This window comes from Dasypus novemcinctus, chromosome 8, assembly GCF_030445035.2.
Source record: "Dasypus novemcinctus isolate mDasNov1 chromosome 8, mDasNov1.1.hap2, whole genome shotgun sequence".
Taxonomy (NCBI): domain Eukaryota; kingdom Metazoa; phylum Chordata; class Mammalia; order Cingulata; family Dasypodidae; genus Dasypus; species Dasypus novemcinctus.
In genome coordinates, this window is record NC_080680.1 from 127,423,259 (window position 1) to 127,446,525 (window position 23,267).

Consider the following 23,267-nt stretch of genomic DNA (forward strand, 5'->3'; position numbering starts at 1 on the left):
TCTGAGTCTCAGGACAAGGGGTGGGCGCCCCTGAGGAGCGGTGGGAGCTGGGCTGCGTCCAGAAGGTGGCGGGATGTTCCCACCCGCGGCCCCCGCTGCGCCCCTTCCTAGCCTGCGAAAGCAGACATGGCGCCAGGCTGTGACCACGGTGCCCCGATGGCACCGGGAGTAGAAAGCCCCCAGCCGTCGCCCTGGGTGTGGGGGTCTCCTCCTGGCTGGGGCACCACCCCCGTCTGCACCTCGCCCTCCCACCCATCACTACACTGGCTTGGGGGTGAGTGCCTGTGCCAGCACGGGGTGTCTGTGTCCTGTGCAAAGGGGCCCCCCCGCTCCCCACCTGGCTCACTTCAGTCCTCAGGAGCGGGCACCTGACGGACACCTCTGAGAGCCTGCAGCGTGCAGCAGCTAAATTGTTGTAAGAAAAGATCAAACTGCAGTGGCCGGGGGTAGAGAGTTATAACAGACCTCCTGGGATGGGAGGAAAGAGTATTTCCTGGGGTTAGGAGGGTGCATTGCAAGCCTTATAAATGGAGAGTTGCTAAGGCCACGAGGCCATGGTCAGGGCAAGTCGCCCGCTCAGAAAAGACAGGGGAAGACCTGTGCTTGCACCTCGGGCTGACCGTCAGGCTCACGGCTGGGAGGCTGCACTGAAGGAGAGCACCAGCCAGCGTGGAGCCAAGCTGCAAGGACCGAGGTACAGCCTGTTTCTCCGTGTGTTTTTGTTAGCCTCCGGCATTCAAGGAAATCTGTCCTATCACCAGCAATACATACTACTCAGACACTTGGGGACTAAATTCTAGAGTAAACACCTTAAAATATCAAAACACAAAGTGTGTAAGAAAAGATCACAAGGCATACAACAGAAAAAGGAAATGATGGCCCAGTCAAAGGAGTAAGATGAAACATCAGGAATCATCATCATTGAAGACCTGACTTTACACGGATCAGGCAAAGACTTAAAAATGTTTTGAAATATCTCAAAGGACTAAAGGAAAACATAGCCAAAGACCCTAAAGATATCAATAAAAAGAGATAAATCATAAAAAGGAACCAACCAGAAATACCAGCACTGAAGACCACGATCACTGAAACAAATTTTTTTCCTATAAGGTTTCAATTGCAGACTGGAGCTGACAGAAGAATTGGCGCACTTGAAGAGAAGACAATTGAAATTATTCAGTTTGAGGAGCAGAAAGAAGAAAAAAATGAAGGAAAGTGAACTAAGAGCGCTGTGGGTCACCATCAGGTGTGCCGAAATGCATATCCGGGGAATCCCAGAGGGAGAACAGAGAGAGAAAGCGTCAAAAAGAACAGTGGAAGAAAACGTCCCAAACTTAACAGACGCCACGAATGTACGCATCTAAGAAGCTCAGTGAACTCCATACAGGATAAACTCAACAGACCCACAGCCAGACCCTTTGTCATCAAATTGCAGAATGCCAAAGTCCAAGAGAGAATCCTGAAATCCGCGAGAGAAAGGCAATATGTCACGTGCAACGGAGCCTCGTAAGATTAAGTGGCAATTTCTCATCAGAAACCAGGGAGGCAGGAAGGCAGAGGTTCAAAGAGTTTAAAGAAAATAAAATAATTGCCAACAAATAATTCTATCTATGGTGAAACTATCCTTCAAAAAATGAGATATTCCCAGATGAACAAAAGCAGAGGGAGTTCATTACCACCAGCCCTGTGCTGCAAGCAATGCTAAAGGGAGTTCTTCGGATTGAAAGGAGAGGATGCTAGGCATGGATCAAAGTGGCAACAAGAAATCAAGATTTTAATAAAGGTAACTATATGGGTAATTATAAATGCCGGTACCATTATTGTATTTTTGGTTTGTAACTCCGCTTTTTACTTCTTTCAGGCTACAAAATGCAAATGCATAAAAACCAATGAAAAAATCTGTGATTTTGGCCACACAATGTATAAACATGTAATCTGTGACAAGGACAACATAAAGGTGGGGGGACAGAGGGATAGAGGGACATAGTTTGTATGCAACATTGAAGTAAAGTTGGTACCAAATCAAATGAGATCATAACAGATCTAGTATATTAAATTTAAGTTCCACTGCAACCACAAACAAAATATCTGAAAAATACACACATAGTAAGAAGGGATTCTAAATGGTTCACGATAAAAGATCAGTTAAACACAAAAGTAGGGAGTTATGGAAGAATTGAGGGACAAAAAGGTGTAAGACTTACAAAAGCAAAATAGCAGAAAAAAGTCCTACATTGTCAGTAGTTACTTTAAATGTAAATGGATTAAACTCTCCAGTTAAAGGCAGAGTTAAGAGTGGATAAAAAGCATGGCCCAACTTTATAGCTGTTTATAAGACTCACTTAAATTCAAAGTCACAAGTAGGTTGAAAGTGAAAAAAAGGAAGAATATATACTGCTCTAGTTCACTACAAGCTGCTGGGAGCAATATACCAGAAATGGGTTGGCTTTTATAATGGGAATTGGTTAGGTTAAAAGCTTACAGTCCTGAAGCCGTGGAAACGTCCAAATCAAGGCATCATCAGAGATGCTGCCTCACTGAAGGTCGGCTCTGGCAGTCCTGGACTCCTGCCACGGGGCAGAGCACAGTGGCAGCTCTGCCAGTCTCTGCCTCCTTCTTCTGGGCCACGTTGCTTTCAGCTTCTTGCTCTCGTGGTTTTCTCTCTGTCTCTGCTGTCTTCTCCCTGTGTCTGCGGCTTTTTATTTCTCTATAAAGCACTCCAGCAAGAGCTCAAGACCCACCCTGGGGGGTGGTCAGGGAAGCAAGCCTTTCAGCCTAGGAAACTGTGAGCAATAAACTCCTGTTGTTAAGCCAACCCATTTTAGCAGCTTAGTGTTATGATGTCCAAAAGTAGAGACGGGATCATCTCTGTGAACCGGTCCTTTACTCTGGGCATATTAGATTAATTGGATTCAGACGTTTTGCTTTTACTTGATTATGTAATGATTAAGGCCTTGATTGGGCCATGTCAGTAGGATGTTGAGTCCCTGCCCCCTTGGTGGGTGGGGACTCACAGAGAAACTGCGCTGCGGAGAAGGGAGGTTGGGGTTTTTGAGCTGGAGCCCCAGGAAGTCAGCTCATGGAGGAGCTTGGTTGTGAGGAAGGAAGGTCCTGGGAACAGAGACAAGCCGTTCACCTGACAGTTCACAGCTGACCTTGTGGAGAGAAGAAAGAAGCTGATCCCGGAGAGAATCAAGCCCCAGGGAGAGACAGAAAGCCTAGAGAGCCTGACCATGGGGCTTTAGGAGGAAAAGGAAGTCTGTTGGCGGCCATCTTGTGCCAACACGTGGCAACAGACTTTGGTGAGGGAAGTTATCTTATGCTTTATGGCCTGGTAACTGTAAGTTTCTACTCCAAATAAATACCCTTTATAAAAGTCAAGATTTCTGGTATTTTGCATCAGCACCACTTTGGCTGACTAATATAGAATTTGGTACCAGAAGTGGGGTAGTGCTTTTGCAATTACCAAAATGCTGGAACAGTATTATAAATGAGTAAGGGGTATTTCTTGTAGGAATTGTGAGATGCTCGACGGAAAAGGCCTAGATTGCTTTGAAGAGACTGTTGTTGGCAATAGGGATGCTGAAGAGACTTTATGATGCCTTAGAAGTAAATGATGAAACTATTATTGGAATCTGGTGGAAAGGCGATCCATGTTTTAAAGTTGTAAGGAACTTAGCAAGATTAACTCCTGGTGTTTTATGGAAAGCAGAATTTGAAAACAGTGAGCTTGGGCATTTAGCTGAAGACCTTACCAAAGTAAACTTGGAGAATGCAGCTTGGCTTCTCCTTGCAGCTTATAGTAAAATGCTAGATGAGAGAGATAAACTGAGAACTGAAATGTTGTGCACAAAGAAAAGAGAAACTGATTCTGGAACTTCCAAGTCTCTGGAAATCAAGCTTCCAGGTGACAGTGTCCCACTTGAGGACTTAACTAAACTTGAACTTGTAAATCAAGATTGAAGATGCAGTTATCCAGGAAAGATTTGTGGAAAGTCTTACTGTCTGATGGCTTGGACTCCTGTGTCCTCCATGCTAAACCAACAAACTTTTTGAGAGAGCTGTCTGAACAAAACCACTGTCAGCCTGGAATAAAAGGGACATGGAAGTGAGAGATTGAAGGAGAAAGAGCTTTAAGAGGAAAACATGGAAACTGAGACCTGTACTTAAGACATCACCTTGGGTCAAGAGAGAAACCCCACCCAGGTGTACAGAGAGGGTGGTTTTGCCCTAGCAGTTGAAGAGGGTGGATGTTCCCACCCAATGTTCCAAGAGACTTTTCCACCCAGGGTGCAGAGAGGGTGGAGCACATTCCTCGAGAATTAGGGTGGTTAAGGTCAGCACCCCACAGGCCTGAGAGGGGTGTGCCTGTCCCCCATGGATTAGGGAAGGCCAGGCCAACAACCACTTGCTCTGAGAGAGTTGAGCCTGTATGTCAAAGGTTAGGGGGAATGTTGTCTTTACGTCACTGTATGATGGGGGTTAAGACTCTAACCCAGAGATTGGGTAAAGTGTAGCAATCACCCCAACACCTGGACGGAGAGGTCTGGAACTTGGCCGATACCCAGATGCTTGATGAGGGTGGAACCAAGGAAATGGCCATTGGGCAAGACTGTGGAAAGGGTGGGTTCCCATAAGGCCCCAGGGAGAAGAAACCATCGTCTTAAGAATGACTCTCAGACTTTGACATCTAATGAAGTATGTCCCGCAGGTTTACCAAACTGTAGAGGACCCATGACTCATGTTTCCCTCCCAATTTTTCCTTATGGTAATGAAAATATTTATCCTTGTTTGTCCATTTGTGTACTGGAAGCAGACAAATGGTTTTTTAAGTTTCAAAGGTCTACAGCCAGATGGAGTTTTGCCTCAAGACAAACTGTATTTCTTTAAATTGATTATAATATGATTTTGTACGTAGTATTGTTACTGATTTAAGGTAGTTTTGAATATTATAATGTCTTTTTGGAACGCAGAGGGTGAAGTGTAGCAGTTTGGCATTAGTTATGAATTCCAAAAATAGATATTGGATTATGTTTGTGAACTTGTCTTTTCCTCTGGGCATGTTAGATTATATTGGATTCAGAAGTTTTGCTTTTACTTGATTAAATAATGATTAAGGCTTTGCTTGGACCCTGTCAGTAGGATGTTGAGTCCCTGCCCCCTTGGTGGGTGGGAACGCTCAGAGAAACTGCACTGCGGAGAAGGGAGGTTGGGGTTTTTGAGCTGGAGCCCCAGGAAGTCAGCACATGGAGGAGCTTGGTTGTGAGGAAGGAGAGAAGGTATTGGGATGAGAAGCCATTCGCCTGACAGTTCAGAGCTGGCCTTGTGGTAAGAACAAAGGCACTGAGGCCGGAGAGAGTCAAGCCCCAGGGAGAAAGACAAAGCCTAGAAAGCCTGACCACAGAAGAAGAGGAAGCCTGAATGTCGCAGCCATCTTGCTCCAACACGTGGCAACAGACTTTGGTGAGGGAAGTATCTTACACTTTATGGCCTGGTAACTGTAAGCTCCTATTCCAAATAAATACCCTTTTAAAAAGCCAACAGATTTCTGGTATTTTGCATCAGCACCCTTTTGGCTGAATAATACACCATTGTACGGTAATGTTTTAGCAACTGGGGGACTGAAATAGGATCAAAGAAGAAATCACTAGGGAAGTTAGGAAATTACCATCAGGTGAATGAAAATGAAAACATACACATTAAAACTTATGGGATGCAGCAGACACAGTGTTCAGAGGGAATTTTTAAGCTTTTTTCCCCCCAAAATGCATATATATATATATATATATATATATGAAAAGTTGTAGGTTTACAGAGAGACCATGCGTTAAATACAGAGTTCCCATATGCCACCTTGTTATTCACACCTTGCATTAGTGTAGTAACTTGCCCCAATTCGTGAAAAAAAATTTACAATTGTACTTGTTGCAGTCTGCAAGGCTGCTGAAATGCATATACCATGAAATGGGTCGGCTTTTAATGATGGGGATTTATTGGCTCACAAGCTTACAGCTTTCGAGGCTGAGAAAAATGATCAAACCAAGGCCAAATCAGATGACGCTTTCTTCCCGAATGCTGGTCATCCTGGACTCCCGTCAGTGGCAAGGCACACGGCTGCACTGGCCAGGCTCTCCTTTGTCTTCCGGATGTTACTGCTCTCGAGGGCTTTCTCTCTCTTCCTTTCCATATTCACCCCGTTTACAAAGGGATCGAGGAAGAGGATTAAGACCCACCCTGGCCACGCCTTACCTGAAATAACCTCATCACAAGGCCCCACTTATAACAGGCCCCTGCTCACAGGAGTGGATGAGCCTTAAGGAAATGGCTTTTCTGGGGTCCATCGTGTACTGTTACCCAAGGTCCATTGTTTCACAGGGTTCATTGTTTGGGTTTACGGTCCTATGTTTTAAAAGAAATCTTTATTGTAGTAACATGTACACAGCCTAAAATTTTTCTTTTTAGCCATATTTACATATATAATTCACTACTCTTAAGTAAATGTTCACATTACCAAACAAGAAAGATCTCAAAGCAGTAGCCTAACCTCACACCTGGAGGAACCAGAAAAAGAAGTGCAAACTAAATTCAAAGTGAGCAGGGGTGAAGGTGAGGTAGCTTGAATTAAGCGCCCTAATTTAGACGTCTTGACACAGCCCTGGGGTGTGAGCCCACCGCCAGTCAGATGCCGCGAAGGTTTTGCTTTTGGGTAAGGTGTGGCACAACTGAACGCAGTTGGGTCTAGTCCAGATGACCAGAGAGGTCTTATAAAAAGAGAGAAACCAGAAGCCAGAAGCCTAAGGAACTCAGAAGAGAAGCAAGAGGATGTTTCCACGTGATGCGAGGTAGGTACATGCCAAGGAACCCCGAGGGTCACCGACAGCCGCCCCAGAGTTTACAGACTCCGGGGAGGGCGCCTTGCTGGGGTCTCCTCCCCGCCTCAGAACCATGAGCCAATAAACTCCGCTTGCTTAAGCCAGGCCACCACTGGCTCTTTGCCGTAGCAGCCTGACAACCAAGCGGGAGGAAAGACCACCTATCGCGGTGGAGATAAAGGAAACCGAAGGCAGAAAAACAATAGAAAAGAATCAGTGAAACCAAAAGGCCGGTCTCTGAAAAGATCGATACCTGACAAATCTTCAGTGAGGCCACCAAAGAGAGAGAGAGGATGCAAATACTACAATCAGGAATGAAAAACAGGGCTTCCCGGAAAGAAACAGGGTCGTAAGAGGACACCATGAACAACTGTATGCGGACAAATTAGAGCACCTGGGTGAAGTGGACAAAATCCCAGAAACACACGCGTTAAGTAAACTGACCCGAGAGGAAACAGAAGCTCTCAACAGACCAATAACAAGTAAAGAGATCGAGTTAGCAACCAAAACCCCCCAACAAAAAAGTCAGAACCAGGTGGCTCACGGGCGAATTCCAGCAGGCTTTCTAAGAACTGACACCGATCCTGCTCCAGCTCCTCCCCAAAGGTCCCCGGGGTGTGTGTGGAGGCAGGAGCGGGGAACCAGCGCCTATCGAGTCCGGCCTTTCTGTTTGGGGTGAAGTTTTGGCCATGGCTGGTGGTGATGGCAGCACAGCAAGGTGAATGTGCTTCCTGCACACAACTGTATATTTGAAAGTGGTTAAAATGGGAAAATTAAGGTTTTATACCATAAAATCATATTGTTACCACAATAAAAATTAAAAAAAGAATTCCCCAGAGGGGTGCTTGGACCATGCTGGGACGCAGCACGGCTTGCACACCATCCATGCACCTTTGTAATCACCTTCTGCATGCGTCGTCACCGTTAATGCTCGTGACCAACGTAAAAGTTCAAATGGGGAAACCGAGGCACAGGGCAATTCATTGCCTTGCCCAGCCCCGTGGCTACTCGGTCGTGGCCCTGGGACTGCCTGGCCTCCCAGACCAGCTCCTGTGGCCTGTCCAGGCTGCTCGGCCCCTAGGTGGCTCCTGGTGATTCTGGGGGGGGAGGGGCCGCCAGCCCCAGGCCAGGCTCGCAGCGTCCCCCATGTCCGTCTGCCCCTTTCCACCCCTCCTCGCCCAGCCTCCCTGCCTGCCCAGGGACCCCAGTGCGCGGGCCCGCGCCCCCCGCACGTCCCCGTCCCCACAAACGCCTGACCCCTGCCGGCCCCCGCTCGCTGCCGCCCATGTCCTAGGCTCAGGTGGGGGCCCCCGAGCCGCACTGGCTGGGCTCCCCCGGCTCTCCCGCGTGCCCGCGGGTGCACACCCAGGCGCCGGTACAGAGCACCGCGGGCGCACACGCACGCTCAGACACACGGCTTGGCGCACGGGACAGCGCACCAGGGCTGCCGTCGGGCTTGCGGGTCGGGGACCCCCGAGGGGCCTGGGGGCCACCGCAGAGTGGCAGCACCTGGCCTGGGCCTGCCCGTTGCCGGCACCCAAATGGGACGCTGAGGGGGAGGGTTTACGATTCCAAGGTGCCGCCGCGAGGGTCAGACGCACACCCGCCGCCCAGGTAGCTGCAGACCTGGGCACGCACGGACAGACCCACAGACGGGAGCGGCGCCGGGGCGCCACCCGGGCCCCTCGCTCACCTCTATCCTCCCGCGCCGGCGCCGCAGCTGCCCCGGGCCAGGAGACCCCGGCGTCCTCCCCGCCTCTGGTGGGGAAGCCGTGCATGTCCCTCCTGCCGCGGGGCCGGGCTGGCCTGCGCGTGACCTGGCGGACCTTTCCCAGGGGGCCGCCGCTTCCTGCCGCCCGCGGGCTCCGCTCCCTAATATGGGCAGCCCGGACGAGGCCAGCGGTCGGGCCGGACCTCCGGCCAGGCGCGGAGCTGACGCGGTGCCAGGCCCGGGACCTCTGTGCCCCTGCGGTCAGGGTCGGGAGGGTCCCACGCCCGCCCTGGCGAGCCGGACTCTGGGAACAGGCGGTTCCGGGGAAGGCCGGGCCCGGGGCTCTGGCGGGAAGCCCACCGGCAGGAGGAACGCACGGCCCAGGCCCGGCAGTCTGCCCCCTCCAGCCCCACCCCCATCTCACGGGAGAGGAGTGTCCGGTGACAGCGAGCGAGCGAGCGTTGGTGCCTGGGGCCACGCAGCACGGCGGGGGCGGGGGGCGGGAAGGCGCCAGGCCCCCAGGAGGGAGGACCCCCTGCACCTCTGGGGGTCGCGGCTGGTCTGCAGCTCGTTCCAGGGCAGCCAGCCCTGCCGCCGGGACAGACGTCGGGGAAGGGGTGTCCCTCTCCTCCCGCCCCTGGACTGGACTCTGTAACAGGCAGAGGCCCCGCTGCAGCCCGGAGGTGGCACAGCACCCAGTGGAACACTTGGGAGTGGGACTCTGCTCCCCAAAACTCTCCCCGCCGGCAATTCTGCCAGAGGAGAGTCTTCCTCCTGCAAGCCGCAGCCCACCTCCTCGAGCTGCGGGCCTGCATCCTCGCGCGGAGCTCAGTCACCCGCTCCCAGCGAAGCCACGTCCTCAAACCACCAGGCGCCCCTCCCTGGGGGCTGCGGGGGGGGGGGTGCTCGGGGTCCCAAGCAGTGTGGGGACCTCATCTGGTTGCCCCAAGCACAGCCACCACCCCACCCGGGGCATGTCACCCGAGTGGGGGGCTGCGCTTGGAGGGAGCATGTCCCCAGGTACACGGCTGTGGCCAGTGTCCCCAGGTAGGGCCTCCCCCTGGGGCACGCGGGGGCGCTGAAGGGGTTCTGGGGGAGCTGGGGAGCTGGCTCAGACCCACCCAGCACCTGGGCCTGCGGCCCCATGTCAGGAGGTGCCAGAGGCCCTTGTCACCGGCACAGGGCCCAGGAGCTGGACATCTGGACACAGGGGAACTGGGCAAGTCCAGGCCAGGCTGAGCCAGGGAGCAGTTCCCACAGAGTGGCTCCCAAAGGTGGCACAGGGCAGCCTTCAGCCACCACGGGGTGCCCCCCTTCTGAGAGCCCACAAGCACAGTGTCCCCTCCTCAGGGACACGAGCCCACCGCCGCCCCCACTGCAGGACGGGAGGCCCGGCTCTCACCCGTCCCCTCCCTGCCCCAGGAAGCAGAGCCCTCCCGTCTCCTGACCTCTGTGGAGTCCAGAGCGTCCACATGCAGCCCCGGCGGGGGGGCTCACCCTGCTCGACCTTTCCTGGGGGGGTCCTCACGTAGCTTGACCTTCCCTGGGCGGGGGGGGAACCTCACCCAGCCTGGCCTTGTTGGGGGTCCTGGCCCAGCTCAACCTCCCCTGGGGGGTCCTCACCCAGCCTGATCTTCCCTGGGGGGGGGTCCTCACCCAGCCTGACCCTGCTGGGGGGGCTTCACCCAGCCTGACCTTGTTGGGGGTCCCCACCAAGTCTGACCTTGTTTGGGGGTCCTCACCCAGCTCGACCTTCTCTGAGAGATGGATCTTTACCCAGCCTGGCCTTGTTGGGGGTCCTCACCCAATCTGCCTGACTTTCTTCCAGTCCTGGCAGCCTCTCAGACGTCAAGAGAAAACAAGCACCCCAATGTGACAATGCTGTCCCCAGGATGGAGAGCACCTTAGCTCAGCCAGAGGACGGCGTGGCCAGGAAGGCTTGGCCAGCACCGATGGGTGTCTGGGAGGACCCTGCAGACACAGCCCTACCACGGAGGTGGGTGACCTGAACCATGAGAGCCCACCTGGGGTCCCTTACCTGGCATGGCCTGGGGGCTCCCCTAGGCGGCCCTGGCAGGAGGGCCCAGGCTGTGTCCACTTGAGGGGTTAACTGGTGTCCCTAGGTCACTGCTGAGCGACCACCTGCCTCCCCTGGCCCCCACACCCGCACGGACGCCGGTGCCATCCTGGAACTCCTGCCCCCTCTAAGAGCCCCCTCGGTCTGCTCCATCACAGACAGGCCCCCTCGGACCAGCTGCTCCAGCCCCACACTCACATATGGGGAAACTGAGTCACAGAGGGAAGGTCAGCGGCTGCAGCTGACCTTGAACCCAGGCCTCGCACCTCCCAGGCTGCACGGCCCCCCCTTCTCTGTCCTCAGGACAGCTGGCTCAGACTGAGTGCCCGGCAGGGGGGGGCTCTGGGTGGGGGTACAGAGGGTCTCCAGGGCTGCGGGTACGGTGGGCGAGACACAGAGGGCCAGGATGGACTGTCCCCGCTCTGCCCTGTTGGGGCCCCTGGCGCTTTCCAGCCCGGGCCCCAGCCTCTCTTGCCGGCCGTGCCCTTGGCTGTGCAGGAGCTGGGTGGCTCCTGGGACACTGCCCAGGGGAGGGGTGGCCGGCCGCGTGGGCTCCCAGGCCACCTGGAAGCCCCCTCCGTGGACCTCCTTATCCCGATGACCCCCAAAAGAGATGAGGCTCCCCCACTCGCCAAGGCACTTGAGGCCAGGACCCCCATCTCCCAAAGGGGCACCTCACCAGCTGCCGCTCTTACGCAAGGGGCTGCTCGGGAAGCCCCCTACTCGGTGGGGCGCCCTCACCCCGTGCCTACTCATTCTCGGCCCAGTGCGACCCCTCCCATCCCAGACGGCCCCTCCCCCAGCCTGGGGGGCACAGCGCAGCACCCTGCCCCTGGGGCACACAGGCCTCCCTAGCTTCCGGGGACCCCCCCCCGCCGCCACCTCTTAGGCCGGGACTCGCAGGACCCCTGAGCGCGAGGATCGGAGCCCGACGCCTAAAACTGGCCGCGCCACCTTCGCGCTCAGGGCGCACCGCCCCCGCCCGCCTGGGCACCTGCTGGTCATTTGAGTGAGGGCCACTTCCCCCTCTCCGGAGCCCCAAGGGGTGCCCCAGCTCCCCCACGGTGGTCGCAGAGGGCGCTCGCAGGTTCCGGGCGCAGGGGTCACAGGGGACGGGGGCGCCGGGGGCCGGGGTCGGGGGGCGGAGTCGGGGGCGAGGGTCTAGCCGGCCGCGGTCTCCCGAGGCGCGGGGCGGGCGCAGCAGGCCGTACCTGGGCGCGCAGCGGCCGTCGTCGAACACGAAGGTGCGGTTGGCGCAGCCCCCGCCGCGGGCCGCCAGCTGGCAGACGCCCCCCGGGCTGCGCGCCCCGTCGGGGAGCGGCATCGGGCTCGGGGGCCCCGGGGGCCGCAGCGGACCCGGGGGCGCCTCTGGCACGGGGCCGAGGGGAGCGAGTCGGCAGCGAGAGGCGACTTACTTCCTCGCTTTCCACCGGAATATTTAACACCTCTCTCTGATTTGGGAAAAGGAGAAAAAAGCGGATTCCAGAGTCGGGGTTCAGGCGCCTGTCGGGGTGCGCCCTCTGCTGGCTGCGCCGGGAAGCGCGCCCGGGGCGGGGGGGCGAGTGAAGCGCGGGGAGGTGGGGGACCGCGCGGGCGGTGAGCGCGGGGCGGGGGCGGCCACTTGCTCCCCCATCGCGGCGCCCCAAGCTGCTCCTAACCCCGGCAGACAGGATGGGGGGCTCTTTGAGGGTCAGAAAACCCCAGCTCGGCAGCACGACGCGCTCCCCCGCCCGGGAAGCGTCCTCCACCGGGAGCGCCCCGGCCGCCCCTCCCCACCTGGGACATCCGCCTCTCAGGCAGAAAACGGGCAGGGGGCCTGCGGGCGCCCGGCAGAGCTGAGGGGGCGAGCCCCACTTTCAGGGAGGAGGACGGGGCGGTGGGTCCTTGTGACCCTGCTCCGTGGCTCCCTTCCCTCCAGAGAGCGAGGGGCAGGGGCCCCCGGAGGCCACCGCGGGCGGGACCCCTGCTCTGCGCTCTGGGACGGCTCTGCTGTGTCACCCGCACCTCCCACGGCCGGCCGCGCGGACACGCAAGAGGCTGCCTTCCAGACAGGGCTGGAGAAGGCCTGCCCACCTGGGCGCCCCCAGGCCACGGGCTGAGGGCCCCCCCCCCCCCCCCCCCGTGCCCACTCCGGGGTGCACACGCGTCCCCCTCACGGGCTCTCAGCAGGGCCTCAGGAAACTTCCTCCGTCCCCAGCTTTCAGGAGCCTCTGCTGGTCGGAGAACAACAGGAGGAAAACAGAAAGGGAAACAAGAGAAGAAAGGAAAAGACAGGGACAGGAAGAGGAGAAAAGACAGGGAGAGAGAGAGGGGAGAAGAGAGAAGAAAAGAGGGAGAAAGTGAGGAAAAAAAGAAGAGAGGAAGGGAGAGAGAGAGGGAGGGGAGAGGAGGAGGGGACGGGGAGAGAGAGGAGGAAAGGAGGGAGAGAGAAAAAGAGAAAGGAACAGAGAGTAGAAGTAAGGGAGAGGAAGAGAGAGGAACAGAGATGAAAAGATACAGAAGGGCAAAGAGAGCGGAGGAGAAAGAGGGAGAGGAGAAAGGGAGGGGGAGAAGGAAGGAGAGACGAAGGGAGAAAGAGGGAGAGATAAAGAAGAGGGAGAAAGGATGAGAGGGGGAGAGGAAGAGAAGAACAGAGGGAGAGGGGAGAGAGAAAGGAAGAAACAGAGAACACGAGAGAAAAAGAGAGAGAGAAGAGAAAGGGGGGAAGGGATGGAGAGAGAAGGAAAGGGAGAAAGGAAGGAGGAGAGAGGGAGAAAGTGAAAGAGAGAAGGAGAGAAGAAGAGAGAAGGCGAGCAGGAGATAGATAGGGAGAGGGGAAGAGGGGGAGGGGGGGAGAGATGGAAAAGGAGAGAAAAAAGTGAGGGAAGAAGAGAGGAGGAGAGAGACAGAGAGAAAGAGAGAAAAAAGGGAGGGAGAGAGAAAATGAGGGAGAGAAAGAGAAAATGAGGGAGAGGAAAAGGGGAGAGAATAAGAGAAAGAAAGGGAGGGAGAGAGAAACAAATGGGAAGAGACAGGAAAAGAGAAAGAGAGAGGGAGGAGAGAAGAGAGATGGGGAGAGAAACAAGGGCAGAAGGAGGCAGAGAAGGGAGACCAATGGGAGAGGAGAGGGGAAGAGGGAGTGGGGAGAGCACCGAGGGCTGGGCACTGTGGCCGAGCCCCCTTCTCTAGGCCGGAGCGTGGACCCTGCCTGCCCACGGGGGCACAGCTGGACCAGGGCCCATTCAGAAGGCCCGGGTGTCCTCTGCGGCCCCCTGACAGGGGCCTGGATGGGGGGCGCAGCCCGTCTGTGCCCAGCTCTTCAGCATCGTGGGTCCCCAGATGTGCCCCCCTCCCAGCAGATCTGGCCTGTTGCAGCCAGGGGCCTCCCCGGACCCAGGGGTGTGTCTGTGTGTGGTATGCCCCGTGGGACTCAGAGCCGGCCACCTCCATCTCGGGGTCTCTCAGCCCCGTCTGCACCTGCCACTCACAGGCGCCCTGCGGGTGGGGCGGGGCCAGCAGGCCAGTGGGGCGATGGCGCATGGTGCCAGCGGCCAGACACCTCCAGGCCTCAGGGACGCAGCCCCGGCTCTGCCCCGCCGGGAGACAGCCCACCGGGCTCTGACTCCCAGCCCAGCCCCCCGCCAGGCGGGGGAGGGGGAGGTAGGGCTGTGCAGGCCCCTCCCACGTGCCCTCTGGCCCCCCACCCCAGGGCCTTCAGTACAGGGACCCCTCCTGCTGACAGAGCGGAGCGCCCACCAGGAATCCCCCCATCCCCAGAGAAAAATCGAGGCCCTCGGGCCAGGGTCTGTCCCTCTGGCCGCTCCTCTGGCCGCAGGCTGGGCAGGAAGCCAGGGGCCCTGACCGGAAGCGGGGACTGGCCGGCTCGCTCCACCTGGCTCCCGCCCCACCCCCAATCGTCCACAGCCGTCCCTTGACCCCAGGAGGGCTCCTGTCCCCTGACCACCACCCCCAATGCCAGAGCACACCCCCTGGGGCTGGCCCCCTTTCCTGACGCCGGGACGTCCCACATCGTGCCCCCGGCTCCAGTCCCTCACCACGTCTAACCTGCAGCCCGGGCCTGCGTGGAGTGTCCTCCACAGCCGCCTTCGGGCCGCCGGGCCGAGCGTGATGCAAAGCCGGCCTCCCCCCAGGGCCCGGGGACGCCCACCGCCTCTGCACCCATCTCTCGGGTACCCAAAGGCGGGCTGGTGGGCGGACAGGTGAGCGGACAGGTGCGGGAGGCGCCGTCGGGCTGGGGAGACCCCTGGGAAGGGCGAGGGGCGGAGCTGCCGGGTGGGGGCGCGGGCCGACCGCCACGGGCGCTTTCCGGGCATCGTTGGGGTGGGAGGGCCTTGGCGGCACTCGTGGGCTGGGGGCTGGGGCGAGGGGGGCGGGGGGCAGGGGCGTGTGCTGCGCCGGGCGGGGCACGCGGGGGCGGGGGGCACGTGGAGGACGGGGCACGTGGGGGCGGGGCGGAGGGCACGTGCCGGGGCGGGGCCCGCGTGGGCGGGGGGCGGGGCCCGCGTGGGCGGGGCGCGGAGCACGCGGGGGGGCGGGGCGCGCGTGGGTCCAGCCGCCCTCCGTCCGCGGCCGCCCGCCCCCGCAGCTGCCTGTCCTGCGCCATGGCGTCCCTGGGTCCCGAGCCCGGCAGCGGCGGCGGTGGTGGAGGGGGTCCCCGAGTCCCAGCCTCCGGCTGGTGCAGGTTAAAAAAACCTGGGTGGCGGGGAGGGGGCGGGGGGCTGCGCGCTCTAACCTCTCTGCTCAGGGCAGGCCCGGGCGCTTCCTGTCGGCCCAAGTGGCTGGCGTGGCCCGTCCGCCAGCAGGGCCGTCCCGGGGCCCCGAGACCCCCAGGCCCTGGCGCAGAAAGGAGGGGTGCAGAGAGGGCCAGCGCCATCCGCGGGGGGCAGCTCGGGCTTTCCTTCCGCCTCGCAGCACCCCAGCAGCAGGCCCCTCCCGCGCTGGGCGCCCCGCGGTCAGCTGTGGTGCTGCTCGGTCTCTCCTCGCAGGGGCCCTGCCCCGTCTGGTGTCCTGTCCAGCGGCGAGGACGTGGCCCCTGCGGCGCCCGAGGGTCAGGGCTCCTGCCGCCGGCGGAACGTGCTGACCGAGCGGGAGCGCAGGTGCGCGGCCTCGTGGGGGGCGAGGCAGGCGGGCCCTGGGGGTTTCCAGGCTGGAGGGTCGGGGCCCTGCCCAAGGCCAAGGAGAACGTCCGCGGGATCGGGCGCCCAGCAGCCCTCTCCGGTCGAAGCGCTGGGGTCTCTGTACCTTTGGATTTGTCATCTCTGTGGCCGCGGGTCCCTCCCTACGCCCAGCTGCGATGGGGGGTCAGGGCCCTGGACGAGGCCCTGCAGAGCAAGGTCCCCTCGGAGAACTGCCCGGCAGCCTTGGTCTTTGTCCCCTGCCAGGGAAGGCCATGGGCGGACCGTGGGGGGGGCAGGGTCACTGCTGCTGCTGTCCCACCGCCTGGCGAAGGCTGGCCAGGCACGTGGGTGGACAGGGCTGTTGCCCACGGCAGGAAGCGGATCTCGGCGAGCTGCGAGCGGCTGCGCTCCCTGCTGCCGCACTTTGACGGCCGGCGGGAGGACATGGCCTCGGTCCTGGAGATGGCCGTGCACTTTCTCCGGCTGTCCCGCGCCCTGGTCCCTGGCGAGGAGCCGCAGGTGGTGAGTCGGAGTCGTCCCTGTCCCCTCCTGAGCCTGCCGCCCCCCCAAGGCTACCCCTGCCGTGTGGGCTCCCACAGCCAGGACGCACTGCCCACCCCGTCTGCTGCCTGCTGCCCGCTGCCCGCTGCGGTCCGAGCTGGCCGAGCTGGCGGGGCCCTCCTCTGTGGGTTCGAGCCGCGCCTCCCCCTCCTCCCGGGGCATTGGCCCCCGCACTTCCCTCTCTCCTGTCCAGGCTCCCCGATAAATCGTGTTCTTTCTTCCCGGGCTTGTTAAAGTGCCATGTCTGTCCCCACATGTGGGGGACCCCTGGCCGGGGGTTCTGTTTCCTCCCGGACCCCGCGGAGCTTGGGGCCTGTGGGGGCATCCCGGCCTGCTGATCTTTGCGAGCACGGGGTTTCCCCCTGTCCCCGAGGGGCGCAAGGAGGGTCCTTGCCTCGGCTGCCACCCACCCCCTCGGGTCGAGCCGCCCCTAACCCGGGGCCATCCGTAGATGCTGGGCGCGGCTTCCTGTCCAGCAACGGACGTTCTTCCAGCGCAGCTTCCTCGCCGGCCCCTCTGGTGGCCGCCTGATGTGTTTATTTACGCCTTAGCTTCTCACTCCCCCCAAGGACGTGGGTCCCAAGCGGCCACGGAGCGGCCGGCAGTCGGCCCTGGGGAGACCGAGGCCGGTGGGAGCGCCAGGCGCCAGGCCGTGCTCGATGATGGCGTGAGTGTCTGCGGGCGAGGGACACCCACAGGGGCCTGCAGCCTGGAGGCCTGGCTGGGTCTGGCCCAAACTGGCCGCTGGTGGTGGTGCTACCGGGGCCGCAGGGCCTCCCAGCGAGTCACCTGGTCGGCGGGCAGGGCTGGGGCTGAGGGCCAGAGCTCTCTTCCGTCCCCGCCGTTTCTCATCCATGGGCTCGCTGTGGGTGGGGGTGTCGGTGGGAGGGCGCTGCGGCCCCACCCTCACCCAAGTGGCTTCACCCCCACCCAGCTGGCAGGCATCCGGGACGGATCTTCCTGGATCTTGAAGCACCTGCTTTGTTCTTTGGGATATTTAGTCACCGGGTTTGAGAACCACTTATTTTTGTGTCCAGACATTCTTTACCCCAAGAGAGTGCTGAGGCCGGTGGCTGATTTGCCGTGGAAAGACCTGGAATCTGGGTGGGGTTGGGGAGGCAGTGGGCAGAGACGGTAGAGCTGAGCTCTCCAGCGACCGCGGGAGGGGGCGGCGAGGGGCTGCCCTTCTCAGGTGTCAGGGGAGGTTGGGCGGGTGTCATCAGGGACCCCAGCTCCTGGCCTGGGAAGGTGGGTGCTCCCAGCGCGGCCCGTTAACTGGCCGCAGCACCTGTGGGTTGTCCTTCGCTTCTAGAGAGCCCCACTGAGCCCCCGAGGGTGGCCGGTGGGGAGCCTCTCGTCACCGCCCTCTGAACCCACGTGCTCCAGTTCTGTGTCTTTCAGGCGGCAGGACCCCCCGAGCTGTGCAGCTGTGCGTGAGGACGAGCGGGAGGTGCCGGACAGACGGACGGCCCCGCTGGGTGAGCGTGGGCTGCGCTCTGCTGTGCTGAGCTGGGCGGCGCTCTTGCCGCCGGGCTCTGTGCTCGGCGTCTGGGGCTGGGGAGCCCCTTCTCCCTCAGCGTCCCTTAGAGGACCGGGCGTGTGCTCCCGGGCGGGGGGCGACGGTGAGGGGGGCAGCTGTTCCCCGTCCTGCTGCTCCACGGACCCGTGTCCGGCCGGCGCCCTCCGTCCTCGCCTCTGCTGCCCGCCGGGCAGGGCTCCTGCAGCCGCCTCCACCCCAGGCTGCAGCCCCCTGGGCCCCCACCCCTGCCCAGGCTGCGCTTCCCCTGCCCACCTGAGGCTGGTGCCCCCGCGGTGGCCAGGGGCTCCTCTCTCCAGGGGTGGTGGGGGCTGTGGGTCCAGGGCCCGCTGTTGCCTCCCTGCTCTGCATCGTGGCGGCGCCTTTGTCCTGTGGGGTGCCTCCGATGGCTGCTGCGGCCTGTTCCCCTCGGCCCCTCTTCGGCTGCCTCTCTGTGGGTTCACGGAGCTGCTGGTGACTGGGTTTCAGCCCCCTGCTCTCATCTGCTGCTTTCTGGGGAGCACCTCGGACTCCCCCCGTGCCCCTACCCAGGATAGGGTTCTGCCGACAGGGCCGGCGGCAGAGCTGGGGTCACCGGGGGTGTGAGGTCTGGCATTTGAGGCAGGTGGTTGGGAAGGCAGCACCCATGGTCCCAGAGCTGAGTCCTGCAGGGTTGAGCTGAGGTTGAAAAGGTGCCACCTCCAGGAAGCCTTCCAGGGTTGGGTGCCTTGCCAACAGTGCTTTTCTTTTCCTGGGTCCGTGTCGGTCTGTGGGCCTCCACCTGGCCTCCACCTCCTTCTCCAGCACAGGACACAGTGGACGGGGCTTGTGGCCGGGGGTGGGGGTGGGTGGGGATGGAGTTCCCCTTAGGAGCGGCTCGCTCAGGCTCGGGTGTCGTGCTGCTGTGGGTGCGAGGGCTGATGTCCACTGCTTCTACCCGCAGAGCTGCCCGGCCTGGCCCCCGTGGCCTCAGACCCGAGTGTCTCCAAGGCCCGGGATGCCCAGGACCCCCCTGTGCTGCTGCCCCGCTGGCCCGTCCTCTCGCAGCGGCCGGTGTCCCCCCTGGTGAGCCTGGAGGCGCAGGGCTGGCCGGGCCGGGCGGTGCCCCTGGGCTGGGGGCCGGCGTCTCCCGAGGGTCCAGAGGATGCAGATGGGGCTGCGATGCCGGCGCCGGACGGCAGGTGTGTGCCCATGTGGGGGTGCACGCTCCTGTGCACAGCTGTTGCTCATGGGTGTGTGCCGTTTGTCTCTTTTCAACTCACACCAGCTTGGGGGGGGGGGGCGGCTGGGGGCCAGCCAGCGGTGGCGTGGCCGGAGCTGGGGACGGCGTGGCCGACTGCCAGTGTCCTCGGGTGCTGCCGCCCCGTGCGGTCAGTTCAGCCCTGGACCCGGGCCCCCCCCGCGGTGTTGGGGTTCCCTCGGCAGTGGGCTCTTCTTCCCTGTCCAGGCCTGCATCGGGGTCCCCCGTGGAGGACAGCTCGCCCTTCCTGCTGACCGCCAGTCCTGACTGGTGGCTGGGTGAGTGTGCGGCTGGCCCCGGCGGGTGGCTGGCAGGGGAGTGGGGGAGGCTGTGGGCGCGCCCAGCCTGGTGTGACATGGAACCCCAAGTTTGGCCTCCGAGCCCCCGCTTTGCCAGCTGGGGCACTTGTTAGGGTTCTTAGGGTAAAGGTGACTTACAGGTGGTGTGCCTGTATGTGAGTGTGTAACGGGGTGGGTGTGGGAGAGGATGTGTGTAAGCATGTACTCATGAGCATGTTTATAAGCACATACACGTGTATGTACATAAGCACGTGTGTGTAAGGTACTTGTGTAAGTGTGAGTATAAGTACTCGTCTCTTGTGAGAAAGTGTGGGTGTGTGCTAGTGCATGCCGGTGTGCGGGTGTGTGGCCCGTGGACACGACTGCCTGGCAGGAGGCGGGCTCTGGAAGGCTCTCGACCCCGCCGGCCCACGCTGGCCCGTGGCTGACGTGCAGGTAGGGGTGAGGTGGTGCGGGGCCGGTCTCCGGGTTTGGCCGCTGACTCCCTCCTGGGCAGGGTAGGGGGGCGCGCGCTGCCTCCCGCGGCTGAGTCTGGTGCTCGTGTGGGGCCGACAGGAGCTGCCCACCCTGCCGACGCACCCCCGCTTGCTTCCAGGGCCCCCCGGAGGGCAGGGGCAGCCCCCTGGACCGGGCAGAGCCGGCCTTCCTGGCGGAGCCAGAGCCCGGCCTCCAGCTGCTGCAGGACAGCCTCCTGGCGCAGTGGGGCTCGGACCTGGGCTGCTCGGGCCTGGCCCTGCGGGAGGAGGCGGACGGCAGCTTCCCCGACGTCTTCACCTGCTGCCTGTGAGTGCCAGCGGGCGCAGCCTGCCCCGGTGCCTGCCACAGCGCCCGCTGCGGTGCCTGCCCCAGCGCCCGCTGCGGTGCCTGCCCCAGCAGCCTGCCACGGTGCCCGCCACGACGCCCGCCACAGCGCCCTGCCCCAGCACCCGCCACGGTGGCCGCTTCATTTTGTGTTTGGTTTGCAGCTGTGCTCTAATTTGAGCGAGGCTGGGTGTTAAAGAGGGAAAGCAATTTCCAGAGGAAGCAACTTTTCTGTGGTGTTTGACTGATGAAGATGACTCACGGCAGCTCAGAGCTGCGGGGGCGGCGCGAGGTTCTCGTGGGGTCCCCGCGTGACCTGCCCGGGCCCGAGGGGAGGGGGCGGGCTGGGCTCCTGCTTGGTGGGCCCTTCTGCCCCCCGGGATTAAAGGCTGTGTGGCTGTGGAGACGTCTGGGCGGTTTTTTCTGTGTGAAGCCCCCCTGGCCGGGGCTGGTGTGGGTGACGCCACCTGGGGGGTCTTGGGGAAGGCCTGGCGCCCCTTCTCCTGGCCCGCACGCCCAAAGGAAGGCCTTGGCCCCCCTGCAGCCCCCTCTGCCCTCTTCAGGGCCCGGGGTGGGGCCCTGGGAGCTGGGGAAGGGGTGCTTATCTCTGGGGGTGGCCTGGGGTGACCCGTCCAGGCCACTGCCCCAGATCCTCCAGTCCCCTGGGCACAGGTGGTCAGCTCTGCCCTCTGCTGGTCCCCTGGAGACGCTGGAGACCCAGGGCCACCACGTGCCTCCCAGGGCGACTGTGAGCCTCGGGGGCCGGAGGGACTTGGCCCCGAGCAGCCCCAAGGGGGGGGACACCACGGGGGCCTGTCATGCCCGCCCTGTGCCTGCCGCCGGCCCCTGCTCTCAGCCAGGACCCCAGAGATGAGGCCTGAGCAGCAGCTGGTGGGGGGGGCTGGGGGAGGGAGGTCCCCCCTGCCTGCTTTTGGGGTCTCCCCAGCCCCTGGGGCCTGCTGCAGGAGTGGACCTGGGGGTCTGTGGTGGTCTCAGGATGGTGGCCGGGTCCAGGGTGGGTGTGGCAGAGGTCCCAGTGGCCCTGGGCCCCCATCTCTAGGACCCCCGCCCTTCCGGCACCAGCGATTCCTGCTTCCCAAGTGGAGGCAGGGGATGCTGTGGGCAGTGGGTGACGGCCCCCCGTGCCGCAGGGCGCCTCCCCCCGTCCTGATGACCCGGAGGGGGCATGGGGAGCAGGACTTCCAGCTTTAGGGGCTTGGCGCGTGGTACCCCAAAAAAACACATCCTTGAAGGTGCTCCATTCCTGGGGGCGGGAACGCTTGCTTCGGTTGAGGTGTGGCCCGGCCGGTTGGTTGCCAGAAACTTCTGGAAGGGGAGCGACGTGGACAGAGCCAGGGTGAAGGTCAGCGGGACCTGGGCAGGGGTGAGCGCCGCCACGTGCCTCGCCGTGTGACCCAGGATCCCGGGACGCCAGGCTTGGGGGTGGACGTGTCGCCCGGCAGGTCCGTGGCTCGGGCCGTTTCTGAGCCTCGGTGTCGTGAGCAGTCCATTCCCGTCCTTTAACGTGGTGCCTGCCTGAGGGGCGGGGAGGCTAGAACATTCTCACCGGACGTGAGCTTGGTCGGCCCGGGGATTGCAGCGTGTCCTGAAAGCCGCGTGCACGTGTGCACAAGCGCCCGCCTGTGGGTGTCTGTCGGGGGCAGGCCACTGGTACTCCTTGGTGGGGGGGGGGCACTGCAGGCCTCGTCTGACCCCCAGGCCCCGCCCACTGCCCCCCCTGCCCCCTGCCCCTGGCTGGGGACGAGCACCTTGTCTGCCTGGCCAGCGCCCTGAGCCCCTGGGGGAACTGGCCGGTGCCGTGGTAGGTCCCCCAAGTCGGCCGCTGCAGCCGGGGCCTCCCCCGCGAGCAGCGAGGCCGAGGGCAGAAGTGCGAGCCGCCCGAGCCCCCGCCCGCCGCCCGGCGCACAGCCAGGCGCACGTCCGTCCCCGCATGGTCAGGCCCCGGCGGCCGGCGGGAAGCGTCTGGCGGGTGTGGACCTGGCGCCTGCCGTCCACAGCCGGCCTGGCCCTGGTCCCTGGAGGGTGGTCTGGGCGGCAGGCAGACCCTGGGGCCGTGTAGCGAGGGGGCGGGGGGTGGCGCCTGGGCCTGGCCGGGGGCTGGAGTCTGGAGCCCCTTCCCCATGCCGGCCCCTGGGGCTGCTTTGTGAATCTGATTACGGCTCTTGGCTCTTGTCGGCCTGAAATCGCCGGGGGCCCCTGGTTGGGATTTGAAGGGGGGCAGCGGCGCTGGCCCTGCGGCTCTTGCTGGCGTCGTCGGCTCGTGTCAGAGTGGGGTGGGGGGCGTTGCTGCACAGTCCCCCACTGCAGGCCACCTGCTCCCTCCGCCCCCTCCTGCTTCCCAACTGAGGGTCTTTTTTTTCTGGGAAGTGGGGCACTGCGGGGGGGCGGGGTGGGCAGCAGCAGGTCCTCCACTGCGACGCTGTCCACTTACCTCTCCGACCGCCCCCCTTCCCCATCCACCCGGCTCCATCTCCTCCGTTGACCCCACCCCACCCCCACCCCCTCACTACTCCTGCTTGACCGGGGCCCTTCCATCTCGCTGGTGCGCTCCCCACGGGGACCCCACCCTCCCCTCCCGGCCTTGGAGGCTGGACCCCACGCCGTTCCAGGTGAAGGGCCTGGAAACCGGGCTCAGCCATGGCATGAATTTTGGGGCACCACGTGGGGGCCAGCGGACCCGTCACCACCTGCCCCGCCATCTGTGCCCCACGTCCTGAGAGCGGGCGAGCGTGGCACGACAGCCCCCGGCAGGAGGAAGCCCCCAGGTCGGCACGCCCGGCCTCCCTGCTGGCTCGGAGCCCCCTACCCACAGCTGTCTTCACAGGCTCGACTCGAGGCATGGACCCCGGCTCAGCTCAGCCCCCGGGCATGGGTGGTGGGGGCTTGCTGCACAGCTTGGCTCGGAGCCGGGAGAGGAGGGGAGGTCGCTGGTGGCTGCTGGGTCTGGTCCACTCCCAGTTCTCTTTCCAGAAGCTTCTGGAACTCTCCCGACCCCTCTGGATTCCCGGCCCTCCCCAGGCCCGGGCTCATATGCACTCCTCCTCGGCCCACA

The 23,267-nt window shown here is 61.7% G+C and overlaps 2 protein-coding genes across 2 annotated transcripts in view; one reads left to right on the forward strand and one right to left on the reverse strand.

Annotated features, from left to right (window-relative positions):
- The window catches only part of KCNT1 (potassium sodium-activated channel subfamily T member 1), a 96,730-nt gene extending 84,746 nt beyond the window's left edge, over nt 1-11,984 (reverse strand). The window contains exon 1 of the mRNA XM_058301385.2: nt 11,615-11,984. Coding sequence (XP_058157368.1) covers nt 11,615-11,984 — 370 coding nt within the window. The remainder of the gene's footprint in view (nt 1-11,614) is intronic.
- A 3,277-nt stretch (nt 11,985-15,261) lies between these two features.
- On the forward strand, nt 15,262-20,180 carry SOHLH1 (spermatogenesis and oogenesis specific basic helix-loop-helix 1). The gene is made up of 10 exons (XM_071216546.1): nt 15,262-15,335; nt 15,646-15,756; nt 16,152-16,299; nt 16,349-16,466; nt 16,908-17,130; nt 17,740-17,816; nt 18,798-19,035; nt 19,302-19,372; nt 19,767-19,828; nt 19,989-20,180. Exons 1-10 carry the CDS (start codon nt 15,262-15,264, stop codon nt 20,178-20,180), a joined length of 1,314 nt encoding a protein of 437 aa, XP_071072647.1.
- Nucleotides 20,181-23,267: the final 3,087 nt, after the last annotated feature.